A 17265-nucleotide genomic window follows, 5' to 3' on the forward strand; every position below is an offset into this window, starting at 1 on the left:
TTTGTTGGGAATGTTGTAGTCTTCCTGTTAAAGTACAGGTCAGATTAGGTACCCTCTGAGGTGCCTTTCTAAGTCTTCATTTCTTTGCCTCTGTCCCCTTGAATGATATGTCTGTGGACTTCCTCTGAGTACATGTGTTCTGGCACATACATTCTTTCTCTACCTCCTGCTCTCAAGAGAATGAATCATAAAGGATCTTGCATGCCACTTGAGGAGGATTGTCGACTCCTGGCTTATGATGTGTTCTGCACTATGAAAGAGAGCAAAGAAGTATAATTCACAGTCATTGCCTTTAAATCAGTAATACACATGAATAATTAAACTGTTCCCTGAAGTATTAAATCAGGTGGTAGACTTTAGATTCCACCCAGAACAGTACTTCCCACACTCAGCCATGTCCAGGAGCTGGCTGCTAGTCATACCCCAGCACAGCAATCATCCTTGGACCTGCTGCCCTTGTTTTGAAATGTCTTGTGTTCCTCCTCCCTCCCAGGTGAGCACACACGGATACTCACAAAACCAGATCCTCGTCTGGAAATACCCTTCCTTGACACAAGTAGCCAAACTGACAGGACATTCGTACCGAGTTTTATATCTGGTAAGTCATTCAATGGCAGAGTTGTCCAAGCCTCTTTGGCCACAAAGTGCTTTTAGGCTTGAAATAGATTTAGTTCTGTTAAAAATCATTGTCTACTGTGTGGTAGGCATTGAGCATGTAAAAGCAAGACTGTAATGAACAATCTGTAGTCAAGGAGCTTATAAGGAGGGGAGTAGGTGATCAGAAATAGACGTAAGTAAGGATGATACAAGTTAGGGAGTAAAGGAGGGGAGCAAGAGAGACAGAAGACATGACCCTGAAGGAAAATTTGAGGAGAGAGAATACTAGCAAATGGGAGGATTAGCTTAAGTGAGCTTTGAAGAAAGAGAGAAAGATTCCAAAAGGCAGGGATAAAGAATGAATAATTCATAGTCATAACTGGTGGAGGGAGTGATTTGTGTCAATGCCTAGAGATGCATGATGATTAATTCTGGGACAGAATTGGCTGGAGTATTTGAAAAGGGTAAGGTGTGAAAGGAGGGCCAGGAAGAGGTAGGATGAAGCCCAGTTGTGAAGAGTCTTGAATTTAAAGGAATTCCAGCCTAATGAATTTTAATTTTACTGATAATAATGATAGCTAGCATTTAAATAGTGCTTTCAGGTTTTCTTTAGAACAACCCTGGGAGGAGGTGCTATTATTAGTTCCATTTAACATATGGGGAAACTGAGGCAGACAGCACTTAAGTGGCTTGTCCTGGTAAGTAACTTAAATAAGTGTAAGTAAGCCAGAATTTAAGTTCCTGGGGCAGATTTTGAACTCAGATCTTCCTGACTCCAGGTCCAGCACTCTATCCACTATCTATTTTATCCCAAAGGCGAGGGTGTAGGGAGGTGTTATTGTAGGTTTTTGACCAGTGGTGTGAAACGTGGTCAGACTTGTGCCACAGAAAGATGATTTTAGCAACTTTATGCAGGATGGATTAAAAGGGAGAGAGACTAAAGGAAGAGACACTAGATAGGAAGCTGTTCCATGGACAGGAGTGGAGAGCTTGTCTTTAGATTTCTGAATAGCTGTCACATGGAAGAAGGACTAGACTTCCTTTGCTTAACCCCAGAAAGCAAAACTCAGACCAATGAGGGAAATTGGATGGAAGAGCAGTATAAGGAAAACTTCCAACAACCAGGACTTTTAGAGGCATCAAGGTGGCACAGTGGATAGAACGTTGGGCCCGAAGTCAGGGAGATATAAAACCAAATCCACTCTCAGACACTTAGCTTTGGACAAGTCACTTAATTTCTACTTGCTTCAGTTTCCTTAACAGTAAAATGGGGATAGTAATAGTACCTACCTCCCAGGGTTGTTGGGAGGGTCACATTGTGAGATAATATTTATAAAGCACTTACTACAATGGCTGGCACGTAGTATGCACTTTAAAAAAGCTTGTTTCCTTTCTTCCTCACCATCCAGTGGAATAGCCTGCCTTGGGTGGTAATGAATTACCTTTTCTAGAAGTTCTAATGAACAAAAAACAGGATGACCACTTGTTGGATATGTTATATTAATAGTGTCTCCCAACTACCGTTTTACAGCAAATTGTTCCTGGGCTTCAGAACTTTGACTATCAAAGGATATATGACGTTTTAGAAAATTGATAGCCCTTCTCCTGTTGCCTGTATCCTGCTCCCATTCTGGCTCCCTTTTTCCTGACCCTTGAATCACCACACCCAGGCTGGGTCAAGTAGAAAAAAACACATAAAAACAGATATTTGGCAAATCCTCCATATCAACTGTGTTATGAAACATTGCAGAAGAGGTGTCTCATGCTTTAGGCATGGTGGATTAGGTGACCTTTTTAGGTCTCTTACAGCTCTTAAGGTTTTATGATTCTACGGCTTGTCTTGGGGTATAGAATATTTCTTTGACAAATAAGAGCCAGAGAAATCTTGACACAAAATTGAGTAAACAGTAAAGTCTTTTTTCATAGTGGGGAAAAAAATTCTCCCTCTCATAAGTTTTTTTGAATAGGGGCAGGGATAGGAACTGGACCTGGGGTTTCTTTAGTGTAGGGAGCTCCCTGCAACATCCTTCTCTGCAGCTAATCGTCTTTGAGAGTTGCCTAGAGAAAGGAAAAGTTAAGTAACTTGTCCAGTGTCACAGGCAAGATTTAAACCCTGGGGATACTAGTTCCAAGGCCAGCTCTCAATCCACTATGCCAGTTTTTTTAAGGTAGATTTCATACATGCAGATTTAATGTAGATATACAAAGGATCTGTTTGCAAACTCCCAGTGTGGGAATTTCCTCCAACACATCTAGTAGTGTAAGAGATTGGGTTTGAACTTGGACCTTTCTGACTCCCAGCACTCTGTCCCCACTCTGCCATACTGCCTCTATTCATAAGTTTAAGGCAGGGAATATCGCATCAACATTTTCTCACAGAGCTCCTATTCACACTGCACGGAACATTCCTTGAAACAGATTGGGTAGAAAGTGCTAAACCAGGATACCAGACAACCTTCTCTGTATTTTGCCTTTCCCCCTCAACTCCTTCCTGTACTGTGTGAACAGTTCATGTGAATGTTGAAGGGATGTGCCATGTTTGGGAGACTGGAGAACAGGACCATGCTTCTTTTTGCCTTCAGATTTGTTTGACATTGAACATTTTCAGAATTCAACGGCTGCCTTGAGCAACACTTGAAATAACAATTTTTCATCTGCAGTCTTTCATCCCTAATTTAGAAGTTCACCTGCTTGAAGGCGGGTAACTGAACCCATCTGACCTTATGAGGAAATCCTCTGCAGCTGGGCTTCTAGAATCCTGTACATTTCTTCCCTATAGGAGATTTAGACATAATGGGGGAAAGTTATAGCTGTATAGCTATTGTAGAGGGAGCAATAATTCTCCCTTGAGGTCTCAGTATAAGATGTAGGAAGGGAAAGTTATAGCTATAGTACTATGAGTTAATCCCCCCTTGATATCTCGGTATTTAAGCCTGTACCTAGCCCCAAGGAAGAGATTTATTTGGGTGGAATTCTTGCCCACATCTAACAGTTGACAGGAGTAGAATAGCTAACAAGAATAAATTGATAGCAATGTGTTTTCCTTTCCTCTCTCAGGCAATGTCTCCCGATGGAGAGGCCATAGTTACAGGTGCTGGAGATGAGACTCTGAGATTTTGGAATGTTTTTAGCAAAACCCGTTCAACAAAGGTAAAGTATATTGTGATAGAATGGTCTGGGTGTTCTCCTTGTCAGGCTCATGAGCTCCCTAAGGTGTCCAAGAGTCATGATGCATCCAGCTAAAGAAAGCTGTATCTGAGCTTGCCTAGGTCCCTCTCCATGTAGTCTGAATGTAGATACTGTCTGATGTCTGTGTCTTCACTTGTTCAGCTTTTTACTACTTTTACATCCTTTGTCTTCTTGCTGTAGTGTGTGTGAATGGGTATGTGGGTGTATCCTCTATTAAGCAGTGCTCTCTATAAGAGTATGGGGTGCAATAGAAAAATTGCTGTCGTTGGAGCTACAAAGTTTGGTGCTGCCATAGATTATTTCATCTTTTATTTGTAAAGTAGGGATAATAGACTTGTATGCCTCAAAGGGTATTTGTGAAGGGTTTTTATAAATCACAAAAGTATGGCATAAACAGTAGTTATTACTTACTAATTATTTTCCATAAGTGCCTAACAATGCATTGTGGGTGCTTAGTAATTTTTGAATGACTGAATTATGTATGTGCTGCTTATTCTACAAACATTAAGTGAAAGGACTAGAGGAGAGAGGAAGGTAAATAAGACACCATCCCTGCCTTCAAGAAGTTCACCGTCAAGAAAAGGAAATAGATCATGTATACAGATAGCTGTTATGTGTCTCATCAAGTGCCATATAAAAGAAGGGAAGAGAGTATGGTGAGCTTTCTTAGGAAGAGGAGAGCATTTTCAGCTGGGGGAATCAAAGAAGGCTTCTTGGAAGAAGTAGCCTGAGATCTGGGTCCTGAAGGATGGGTAGAATTTCAATAGGTGGTGGTGGAACAATGCTTGACTTGCAGCGATTTCCTTTGGATTTTCACAGACTTGCCTGGCTGTGGGACAGAATGCCTCTTCTTGGCTTTTATTCCGTCCTTATGGTTTATGTCAGGCTAGATATTAAACATAACATGAATTTGCTGAAACAGTGGACCAAGGGAGGTTGGAAAGTATTTCTGTCCCTTTTTAGAAAGCAAGTAACTGATTTAGACCAGGGTTGCAGAGCCACATCTTAATTTATTCAGTTTAATTTAAGGCAGGGTTATTTTCTTCCCCTACCCTCGTCCAGACCCACATCAGAAATATAAAGTATATTATTATTTGCATACATAAACATGTTATGTATTCTTGATCTCCTACATGTCTATATTACTACACTTTGAAGTGTATGTGATTAAATATGCCTATGCAGTGGATTGAGAATGTACAGTTCAGAATTAGGTTGGAGACCTGCTGGTGTTTGTCAGAAGGCAGACTTAGAAAATGAACTTGACCGTTTCTGAGTCATCCTGGAAGGTAGAAATGCTGGACAAGGAAAGGGGAGGATTGTTAAAAAGCAAAAAAAGAAGCCAAAAGAACATTTATTTTTAGAGAACATGAAGATTCAGAAGTTTAGGAATAAGTGAAGAAGTTATGAAAAACTGGGCTTCAATTTTCCCATCTGTAAAATGAGGGAATTTATTTAGTTGACATTCACATTTTGGGTTCTGTGGTTCCTTCCTCTCTTCGAGCCTTAGCTTCCTGTTCTGTACAATGTGGGCATTCCCTTTTTTCATATTTCACCTATTTCTCCTACTTCTCATTTCTGGGGATGAACAGAATAAGTCTCATACCTCTTATGGATAATATTAGCCCTTTAGGAAGACACCTATCCTGTTCTCCGCCCCCCCCAAAAAAATCTTCTATTCTCCAGGCTAAATAACCCCAGTTCTTTCAAATGATCCTCTGCAATATTAGTTACTTTATGTCTTCTTCTAAAATGTAGTGCCTAGAATGGAATACAGTACTCCATTTATAGGCTGACCAGGACACACTAAAAAACAGGCATTTCTTAATGAGAGAACATAATGTAACAGACAGAGAGCCAACTTTGAACTAAGGAAGACCTCCTTTCAGAGTGTGTCCTGTTTCTGACATACTAGCTGTGCTATCCTGGGCAAGTAAGTCAATCTCTCACGGTACTGGGCAACACTCTTAACTCCACAAGGCACAGAGAAGGTGCTGACCTATGTTGACATTGAGATTTTTACCCACAAGTTCCCTTATACTAACAAAATTTCAAGTCTAGACCCCCTTCCTTTCCTTAGATCACTTTAACTTTCTTGGTTAAACTCACATCGCATTTTCTGTCTGTGATCTAACTACCCCTCAGTCTCCTATCTTAAACCTATGAAGTTGATTTTTTTTTCATCTCTATATAGGACATTAACAAATCCCTGGTAAACTTCATCCCATAAGATGTACATCCATGTTTTAAACTATCAAAATCTTTTTGAATCCTTTCCCTTGTATCCAATGGTGGTAGCTATTCCTTCCAATTTTGTGCTATGTGAAAATGTAATAAGCTCACCATCTTTGCCTTTATCTGATTCATTGATAACAGCATTAAATAACAGAAGGCCAAACACAGGTCCCTGTAGCACTCCTCTAAAGCCTGCCTTACAGTGGGACATCACACCATTAATTTCTACTTCTGGGATCCAGCAATTCAGCCAGCTCCTCCTAATTGTACTATCATTTAGCCCACATTTCTCTATCTTTTCCATTAAAACCTAGGTACACTGTATCTAAAGCATTCACTTTATTTACCATCTTGTAACTCTATCAAAAAAGAAATAAAATTAGTCTCTCATGATCTTTTGATGAAGCCATGATGGTTCTTTGTGATTATAGTTTATCTTTTTAGATGTTCACTAGTCAGTCATACCTTTAATAATATATTCTTGAATTTTGCCAGGGGATTCCTGGGTGACAAAAACTTCACTACCAACATAGGTCAGCACTTTCTCTGTACCTTATAGAGTCTTAGAGAGTTAATCTCCCAGAAATTAGTTCACTTGCCCAGGGTTGCAGAGCTAGTATGTCAGATACAGCACACACTTTGAAAGGAGGTCTGTTTTGTTTCAAGACTGTTTTCTTCTCTTTTTTGAAAATCAGAACATGTACTCTTCTCTAACATTTCAAGTACCTCTCCCAATCTTCCACAGTCTTTCAAAGGTTACTGACAGTAGTTCATCAGTCACATCTTCCAATTCTTTCAGTATCTAAGGAGGTGGTTCCTCTGAACCTGTCAGCTTAAAATTCATCAAGATCAGCTTGGTGTTCTCTCTCACTATCTCCTTAGTTATCTAGGTACTAATTCTCTATTAGGCATTATTGTTTAAAGCTTTCCAGTATGAAGTTCATTCTTCTTGGGCGGGGAAAAACAATCAAAATAAACATTGAGAAACTGTATCTGTTGTCATCCTTTATCAAGGAGTAATCCTATCTCAGTCTTGCTGCTTTTCTTTTCTCATTTATTTTCCTTTGATTTTCTTGAGAACCTCAGCCTTCCTACCTTTAACACTCCTGACATTATTCTTACATTACCATGCTATGGTTTTTATAGTCATCATCTTTTACCTGCTTTTGCCTCTGTCTTTTACCTGCTTTTGCCTCTATCTTCTGTACATATTCTTCTAAAAGCCAAGTTGATGGTGAATTATCTGTGGTTTCATTTTTGTTTCCTTTCAACTTAAACTTTTTCTTCATGATTGTTTCTCTCTGTCTTCGGAATTTCACTCATGAGAGAGAGCTTTACATCTTTCCTGGGCTGACTTTTCCCCTGTTTTTTAGTCCTTGGGATTATACTTCTCGATCTCCAAGATGGGGTGATCACTGCCTCCCAAGGTTCCCATCATTTCTTACCTCAGCAACTACTTTTTCCCTGTTCCCTATTAAGATTCAGAATAGAATTTCCCCTTGTTTCTTCCGCTACCTTTTGAAAGTAGAAATTAACAATAAGACAAATCAAGAAATTATTACATCTGTTTTTGTCAGGAACTCAGCAGATATCTAGGTAATTTACCCCCTCCAACACTATGACATCATGCATCTGACAGACTTGTAATCCATTTCCCAAACTCCTCATTTATACTTCTTCCTCCTGTCTGGGTTGTCTATACTGTTCTCCATTTTGAGTGTTGCTTCTATTTCTGCTTGCCTTCATCTTCACCCAGATGTTTTCTACCATGCCTCCCCGTTCTTGTTCCTCAGTTTCCTCACATGAGTCTGTCTTCTTAATGTATAATAGTGCTATTCCACTCATCATGAACACACATACCTCTTTACCTGTCCTTTTGATGACATATATATGTGTGTGTGTGCGTGTGTATATATATCTCACATCCTACCATAGTCTTGGATTTCATTCAGTCAGATCTTACTGGTAATTATCACATAAAATTTTCCTCCTCACAACTGGATCACTGCTTCATCTTGTTTCTTATCCATACTTGGTGCATTTGTTTATAGACAGCTAAGGCTATGACTTTCATTGCTGGCTTCTGACTTGAATTTTGTATTCTGTGAACTTATGATATCTCTATCCTGGCCACAAGCCTATCCTGACTACACTTTTAAGATAAGGACCAGAAAACCAAACCCCATTGCCTGGCACCATTTTCTTAACTAGCTCTTCACTCTTTCTTTTCTGAATTCCTTGTCTTCATTCTACTTTTATATTTTTCCCACACCTAAAAATCTTCTCTAATGAAAAAGTTATGGCTATAGTTAAATAAATTGGTTCCTCTGCTATAAAGTTACTGGGTTACTGTCTGGGAGAGTAAAAAATAAAGACAGGGTTGCTGTCTGGGATTAAGGAAGGTAAGGTTTGGTGTGCAAAGAGATTGACTTAAGGGACCTAAACATTAATTGGATAGTCTAAATAACCTCTAAAGTTCTCTCCACCTCTTAACATTCTTGAATTCAGTTCCAGATCTATGACTAACTAGTTGTGTGACCTTGGATTCAATCACTATAAAGCATTTCACCTCTCTAGAGGCTCTGTTTCCTTATTTGTGAGATGAGGATAATAATGCTTGCTTTGCCACAGTGATATGAGATATAATGGGTGTTTCAGACCATACAGACTGGAAAGCACTATACAGATGTACATAGGGTTGTAAGGTCTAAAGGAAATCATTTCTTTGTGAATATGAAACTGCCTAGAAAAGTAGCAAGCACTATATATGAAATCCTTGTTTCCGTGCCCTGGAGAGGACTTCAGAGGTCATCTGATCTCTTTCCTGGATTCTTCTCTCATCCTCAACCCCCTTTCTTCAATGTAGGCATCTCGGTCTAATCTCTGCTTCACTGTTGGACAACTCCAGTTGTCTGGAAGTGTCTGCTTACCTTAAGCCCAAATGTGTTTCACTGATGCTTAACAAATGCTAATTATTGCTTGTTCAACACCCTTTTCTCCTCTATTTTTAGGAATCTGTATCTGTCCTAAATCTCTTCACTAGAATCCGGTAACTCCCCAAGCCCGCACACCAGGACCACACTACGTTGTACAGGGAAAAACCACTAATCAACGTGCATGGAACCCCAGTTATCAGCTAGAAGATAAAAGGGGTAGGGCGGGTAGGTGGACCTGGAGAAACCTTCAAGATTCTTATTAAATACCTGATTGTGAACTCTGTTGAACAGTATTTGGGAAGGGGACAAGGATGGGGGAAACCACTCAGATTTTAGAAGGAGCCCATTCTTCACAAATGGGCAAACAGAAGAGAACCAAAATGGGCAGCATCTCCATTTCACACCAGACAGGATTGGTGTGGCCAGGATCAGCTCAGCTTGAGAACAAGGTTACCTCTTCGGCTCCATCATCTCTGGGAAGAGACGAACAAACTTCCTTTTTTTGTCGTCGTAGTCTGGGGGAAATGGGGACTGGGGGTCAGGGGAAAAGTCAGACTGTATGTGACCTTAAAGTCATGGCAGCCCCACACCCTCTGTTTAAATGGGCTGCTCTAGCAGCCAAGGCCCTTTGGGGCCAAACTTTCTCATGTAAAATGGGACGGGAATTAGGAACAGTAACCTTTCAAGGGATTCACAGCTGGGATTTGGGATTTCCAGCCCCCAGAAGGTGCCAAAGCTGGGAGTGACCATCCAGAAAGAAAGTGAAATGCCGTACTCTGTGTTCTCCAGTGCATGCCACACACTCTTAAACTATAATTCCAAAAGGCCAAACAGCTCTACTGTACTTGAGTGTGGTGATTTGTGTAGGTGGGACAGCTTATACTGGCAGATTTAACCACCCAGTTTAAAACAAAATGGTGACATCCAGCACTTAAATTGTTTGTAGTTTAACAGCCACGAAGGCCTCCATGGATACAGCAGAAGAAAGGATTTCATTGCAGCTCAATTAAAATGACTTTTTAAGGGAACAGTATCATTGAGAATGTGACCCATTCAAAACTCATCTCTCTATGTCTTAGCCTTATGTGGAGAAATGACCAGTGTGTGAAAGTTCTAGCAGAACCAAGGAATGTTTGATCTAACCATATCTACTGCCATGTAGGTCATAGCACCACGTGGGTCATAAAAAAGGGTGGGGGGTTGGTTGGTTTTGTTTTTTGGTTTTTTTTTTTTAAGGATGAGGTAATACTGGGTTGGATTTGCTATCAAAGAAAACAAGTTATTTCAAATTGTCATTCTTTTGAATGGAAAAAGAGGGCATCATGTGTTTATGAATCTGGACACCAGCTTTTTTTTTATCTTTATTAGATCAAAGCTTTTCAGAAAAGCATTTTTACTTTTCAGAGTGAAATCTTAATTCTTTTGTTTCCTACTGGACAAGTGGGGTTCTTGGTGCTTTGAGTGGTACAGTGTAGGGAACCTTGGGAAGGGCAGTTGTGGCTTCCACTCCCTGCAGTCCTTTACTCCTATCTATGTGCTAATCCTCCATCCTGCTGTACATTTTGCCTTCATCCCTGTTCCCTTTCCCCACTGTAACTGGACGTCAGTCTGTTCTGTCTCTTGTTTTCCTTGTTTCGGTTATTCTTTCAGTAGACTCTGCCCTACCGTGTGGAACATGTGGGTTCTGAGTAAAGAGGTCAGTCAGGACAGTCTGGGATTAACAACAACGGCACAGTGACCCCGGTGAAGAGCAGTCTCCTGAAGAAAGAATTGGACAATTTGGACCTGACAAATTGTAGTTAATGTGCGTTCCTTAGAGCTTTAGGCAAGAAGATCTTTAAACCCAGTGCCTGGCTCTTCTTCCCCCCTTAACCCTTTTGACAGTTCTTTGGCCAACCTAGGTGTGCCTGTTGTAGCCTGTAAGAGCTGTTGAAGCCAAACTACCATTTGAGCCTTTCAGTCTTTTGCCTTCCACTTCCATGCCCTCTCATATCTACCTTTTAAGCTGGAATGACATGGCCTAGACTTCTGTGACTCATGTAGAAATTAGCAGCCTGTCACAGCAGTCCCTACCTCAGAGGTTTAAGCCAGTGAGGCCTGTTCTTTGGAGTAGGAAAGAGCCCTGAGCCTGGGTGGGAAGAGTTTGGGGAAAGGCAGCTGATGAATATCCAGGAGAGACTTGATGCCTTTCATGCTGGTCACGTGTGAGGACCATCCCTACCCCTGCCCTGAATTGCATGGTACTCTGAAAACCCCAGGTTGAAAAAGATGGGAGAAACCAGAAAGCCACCCATTCCCTCAGGGGTTCAGATGCTCCACTACCCAGTTGTGCCATTGGAAAGATTGTGACAGGGCAACTGTAAACATTCTTTATTGAGTAGAGCAGTGAGCTGGTAGGAAACAACACTGAGGGAGAGAAAAAGATGAGTCTTGCCAACATGCCAAGGTTTTCTTGGCTTCCTAACCGAAAAACCAATCCTCAATGCCTTAGCTTACAGTTGAAATGCCCAACCAGGCCTCACCTTTCTCTTAGGTCTACACTGTGTAGCTTCTTCTAAGCTAAAAAAAGACTATTCAAAGCACAGGTGAGAATTTTATTTGGATTTATTGGAAAACTCTGCTTTTTGAAATAATGTTTCCTTTGCCCTGTGACTTTCCTTGAGTCCTCCCGTATGTATGTCTATGTGTGTATATATGTATTTGTTTGTGGTGGGGTTTTTTTTGTTTCATGTGCTGAAAATCAACTCATGATTTTCATAAAACTCAGCCTCAGAAAAGCTTGAGAGGAGGATAGTAAAGGGGAATAACCAGCCAAGTCTCCAGAGTTTTCCAGGTTGTTACTTTTTTTAATGGCCGATGAATGTGTACATTATTTTCATGCCTCTTAAAATTTTTATTTTTAAAATCAAACGTGATTAAACTGGACAGCTGAGTAGCTGAATTTCATCCCACACCTAACTAGAGGCAGAAAGAGCATCTTTCCAGTGGAATTAATCCCTCACCCAAGCCTCACTGCCTTGGGAAGAAAGGCCATTGAAGCCCGTGAGTTCTATTCTAGGCACAGTTGTCATTCATAGTCAAGAATCCTTAGGGAAGTTTATCGGACTGCCCAGGGGCACCAAAGAGACTTTGCTGGGAGAAGAACTATGTGTGTATATATGTGTGTGTGAGTGTATGTGTGTGTGTATACATATATATATATATTTTAGTTTTTGTTTTGTTTTTTTCGATGATAAAACCAACTCCCGCCTTGTCCCAGTCCCCTGCCCTGTGCAGTTGCCAAAGGAATTCAACAAGTTCAGGGAACTGCCCTCAGAAAAGGTATCTCATTGGTTACATGTGCGTGTTTGGGGGCGGGAGGGGGAGCTGTATGCATGCCTAGATCTGTGCATAGAATCTTGTGTCATTGATCGTGCGAAACAATTGGCTGTCCGGTGTCTGCCGAATTCACCTTGTAAATGAGACAACAAAAAAGTGAAATATTGTATTTTCCATGTATGATCTGTGATATTACTAAGTTGTACAGTTTTGAGGTGGTTTGGGGAAGAATACAGGCCAGTCCACAGAGCCGGAGGCTTATCCCACATATTGCATCAAAAGGTGGAGAGTATATATTGAGAGAACAGTGTAAGTTTTTCATGTAAAGCAATGTAACTGGCATTAAACAAGTTGTAACTTTAAGCTTGACCCTGTCTCTTTGTCAGAAGCTTGACATGTGAGTCTTATCACCCTGACACTTCCATGACACTGACTCCTTATCCCCACCCTTCCTCATTTCTGGATGACCCCCAGCAGTTAAACAGATTGGTGCACTGGCTTTTTATGAGATGGGCTGACAACCTTAATGCAAAGCCAATGCTGTGTCCCTCAGGGAGTATGCCCTGGGTCCCTAGCTCCTTAATCTCTGACCTTGAGAGATTATCTAGTCTAGCTCTTGTCTCCCAGCAAAGTTATACCCACTTCAGCCCAGACATGAGCAGGGGAAATCTGTCATTTATAATCCACAATCATTGAGCAAGCACTGGGTGCCAGGGGCTGCACAGGAAACTGCTTCTGTCCTCAGAAAACTCATCTTCTTCGAAGTGTACTCATATGAGTACATTCAAAACACATGCCAATTCACAGATAATTGGGGTTGGGGAGGTGGTTGTAAAAATTGTTGGACTGGACTGTGAGGGAAAGTAGGGCTTCTGAGAGGCAGTGGTAAGGAAGAAGTATGTTCTTGGAAACACAAATTGGAGCCAGGCAGTGGCTTAGATAATGAAGAAAGAGTTTAAAGATGACAAATAAGTTTGTATTTCAGCTTCAGGGAGTTTATCTGGTAGCAGCAGCAGATATCTCAGTATCAATGAAATTGGTAGTGTAAATATCCTACCCATTTCAGGTAAGAAAGACTAAGGCCCAGAGAAGGTGGATGGCTGCCCAAATAGCAGAGCCAGGAGCTGATAGGATTTATCCAAGGGGGCAGAGCCAGATGATCCAAGTCTGATCAAGGATTTTTTCCTCCACTATGTACCATACCAAGAAAATCTGTTATAGATATCACTGAAGGAAAGTCTTCCATCTAACCAGAGTTTTGTTTTTTTTTTTTTAACTAGAGTGAAAACTAAATTTCAGAGGATCATATGATTAATCAGCCAACATTCAGTTCCTGCTGTGTGCCAGGTCCAGACATTGATAAGTGCCACTTTTTCCACAGCAGCTCTACTGCCTTCACCAGAAGGGAGGAAATTCCTTTAGGCGCTTCCACATAGAAAGCCCTGGCCATGCTTTGCCCCACTGCTTTATCTCCCAACAACTTCCTCCCTGGCTACCATGTTGACACAGTGTTAAAGGTGGGATTTGGACCCAAAGTCAACACTCTTTGTGAGATGACATGTAAAGTGCTTCACAAATTAGGTATATTTGCCTGGGCCTGTGATTACATCTTTGTAGGGAATCACCAGGTGGAGAAACGCCTACCAATGCAGGTCAGTTAAATGAGTTGGCCCATAGTCAGAAAGCTAGTACATATCAGGAATTTCCTGATCTCAAGCCCAGCAGTCTATCCACCATGCCAAGTTGCCTCATATTTAAATGCCACCAAATTATCTAGTCAAATGCACTCATTTTACAGAGAAAGAGACTTAGGCCCATAAAGTGACTCGCAGACAGATATTAAGTGGCACAGCAGGTATTCAAAACCAGATTCTCTGTCTCCAACTCCAATGTTCTTGCATTTGTCATAGGAGAATCCTATTAGATCAGCAAAGGATACAGATAGAACATTTTCCCTCCCTCCCCCCTCTAGATTCACAGAGGAGTGTCTTCAAGGATCTTCCACCTCCCAGGGATGGCGATGCTTGTTTTTAGGATAAGGGAAGGAAGATTAAAGAAATCTAATAATTGAGAGGGGACATTCAAGGCTTTTGCGTTTAAAATTCAACAAACATTAAGCACCAAATGTGCAAAGTTGGTTACTACTTAATGGGTGAGAACAAAGTTACAATAAAACTGTAATTTCATAAGGGGACAAAATACAGTGTTTAGCACAATGCCTGGCTCACAGTAGGTGCTTAATGCATGTTTAGTGACTGACAGATAACTATAACTACACAGCATCACATAGGTGACTTAGAAAGGCATAGGACAAAGTACTGTACGAAAGCTGAATGGGATGGTTGTTAGGGAGGGACCAGGGAAAGCTTCCTGAAGAAGGTGGCATTGGTGTGAGGAGGGTAATTGTTTTATGATTTAAGCAAAAATTCAAGATGAAAATATGTATTGGTTGGTCCCAGTATTGAGACCCCACACACATGCACACACCCGTTTTGCTTGAATACCTATCAATTTCTTTTCCTTTGAAGGAGACTCTTTAGGGCTCGGGGTTGTACTTGAATTAGCTTGCTTCAGCACTCTGAATAAGTTTAAGGCTGTAGGAACCCATAGGAGCAAAGATCACACAGGCACAATTTACAGGCTGGTTTTTAAGTCCTTCCATAACCACCTCTCTTCAGGCTTATTTCATGCTATTTCATCTACCCTTAATGCCTCAGCCAAACTTAGTGCTTGATCTCTGTACATGGTTTATATTCTCTGTACCTTTTTCAGCTCTTTCCTGTTTCTAGAATGCCATAACCCTCATATCAGTCTTTTGATACCTTACCCATTCTTTAAAGCCCAAATCAAATGTAACCTCTTCCAAAAAGCCTTCCCTGATCACCGTAGTCAGTAATGACTAGTCCCCCAGCACCATCCCTAACTACTCGTTTGTCAACCTCATCCCTTTTTTATGTTTTACTATGTATAAGTAACTGTGGATATCATCTCTTTACTAGAATGTGACTGTGAGGGCAAGGACCTGGTCCCCAGCACTACGTAGAAGTTTCCATATGTACATTTAATAACTGTTGAAAAGCTGAGCCTTGAAGAATTGAGACTTGGGTCCAGGGAAAGGAGAAGGGCATTCTAGGCAGGGAAAACAAAGGAGGGAAATGTTTAGGGACAGGGATGAATGTAGTTACATTTTTATGATTGTTAGATATCTGTTGCCAAATTTTCACTCTTACTAGGTCTCTTCCCCAAATGGGATAACCCTGTAGGGATAAGCTTCACTCTTAGCGAGGCAAATCCTCAGATAATAGACATAGTCCAGCTCAAAACTGTACTGAAAGCTGCCTAGCCTGGTAGGTCCTCCCAGAGCTTGTGTTTTGAGCCTTGGAGCACCTGGGGTACCTCCATCTTACTCAATCCAATAAGTACTAAGTACCTACACTGTGCAAACAGAGTCTGATTTATGAAGATTGGAGCCTGGGAGAGAGGAAGGCCTAGCTTTTTAAGTCTTACTGGTTTTAGGACCTAAAAGCAAGTCACTAAACTTTCTGCCCCCAGGCAACTCTCAAAGACAATTAATTGCAAAAAAGTTGGAGGTCTGCCTTGGAGCAGCTAGGTGGTGAAGTGGATAGAACATTGGGCCTGGAGTCTAGAAAACATCTTCCTGAGTAGTCACCCTGGACAGTTCACTTAATCCTGTTTGCCTCAGTCTCCTCCTCTGTACAATGAGCCAGAAAAGGAAACGGCAAACCAGTATTTTTGCCAAGAAAACCCCAAATGAGGTTTTCATGGAGAGTCAGACACAGCTGAGATGACTGAACAACTGCCTTGGAGTAAAGAGTTGACTCTGTGGGGATTCCCTACGATTAATGAGGTCACAGATATGGCCACAACCATAGGTATGCTAAGCTCATAAGACTGGTGGAACAACCAGAGGAGGAGCAGCGTGTCGAATGAATCATCTCTGAAGGATTTACAGAAAGACAGTGACCATTACCCAAAATGGGCAAGTGTGTAAGATTCGTTATGAAGCCACCAGAGGAATGGAGCATCCATGTAGATGGGGCCACAGACAACCACAAGTATCATCCTATGGGAATGGTCTTTAAGTGATGGGGAAGGTGCATTTGGAGTTCCTGGTCTTTCCCTTGGTACTGGAGAGGGGAGTTGATTATTAGGGTAGGAATGGGAACACACTAAAGCCATCCAGTGACCTGGAAGCTTCCTGATTGCCTGAGGGTAATAAGGTTTATAGGCAGTCAATAAACATTTTACTAGGGACCTATTGGGTACCAGGCACTGTGCTAAGGGCTAGGATTGCTGTTAGTTTTCATCCTTCATTTTTGAAGACAACCGGTAACATCAGAAGGTGATGTCTTGATTTGCACATGAAGTGGATTTAACTGAGGTACAGTTGCACAAAGTCCTTAGCCTCACTATTCCAGAGTCATCTAAGTTCAGTGGCAAGACAAAATCAGAATGACTGGGGATGCCCTGAGATGCAGTAGATGACCATGGCATCTTCAACATCTGACTAAGCTCTAAGCATTCCACAGCCCCTGCTTTTAATTGCTTTTATGATCATTGGAACAAATTGTTCTCATCCATCCATTCTGCCAGAGGAAATCTTCAATGCTTGTGGTAGACGTCCCTCTGTCTCACTGACAGGTTTGAGGCCTGTTGGTACTCCTCAACCTGGTTTTGCTGCTATGCATGCTATTACTTCTTAGAGCCACAAGTGAGAGTTGGGTAAAGGTGGATGAAGAGTCATTTGGGGCTCGGCAAGCCCTCACACTAGAGGTGCTTGTACTTCCTAAACACCCTTGGCTAGGTTACAAAGAAAGGCAAAAAACATTCCTTGTCCTCAGGGAGCTCACAGTCACAGGAGACCGCAAGCAAATAAATATATACAAACAAGCTGTACACAGAATAAATAGGAAATAGTTGACATGGGGAAGGCACTAGAATTAAGAGAGACTGGAAAGACTTCCTGTAG

The 17265-nt window shown here is 41.4% G+C and overlaps 1 protein-coding gene across 1 annotated transcript in view; it reads left to right on the forward strand.

Moving 5' to 3' along the window:
* The window catches only part of FZR1 (fizzy and cell division cycle 20 related 1), a 72219-nt gene extending 59581 nt beyond the window's left edge, over nt 1–12638 (forward strand). Inside the window, exons 12-14 of the mRNA XM_036759323.1 lie at nt 494–598; nt 3655–3747; nt 9033–12638. Of these exons, the coding sequence (XP_036615218.1) occupies nt 494–598; nt 3655–3747; nt 9033–9074 (240 nt within the window). The 3' untranslated portion in view covers nt 9075–12638. The remainder of the gene's footprint in view (nt 1–493; nt 599–3654; nt 3748–9032) is intronic.
* Nucleotides 12639–17265: the final 4627 nt, after the last annotated feature.

Source organism: Trichosurus vulpecula, chromosome 1 (assembly GCF_011100635.1).
Source record: "Trichosurus vulpecula isolate mTriVul1 chromosome 1, mTriVul1.pri, whole genome shotgun sequence".
Lineage (NCBI taxonomy): Eukaryota > Metazoa > Chordata > Mammalia > Diprotodontia > Phalangeridae > Trichosurus > Trichosurus vulpecula.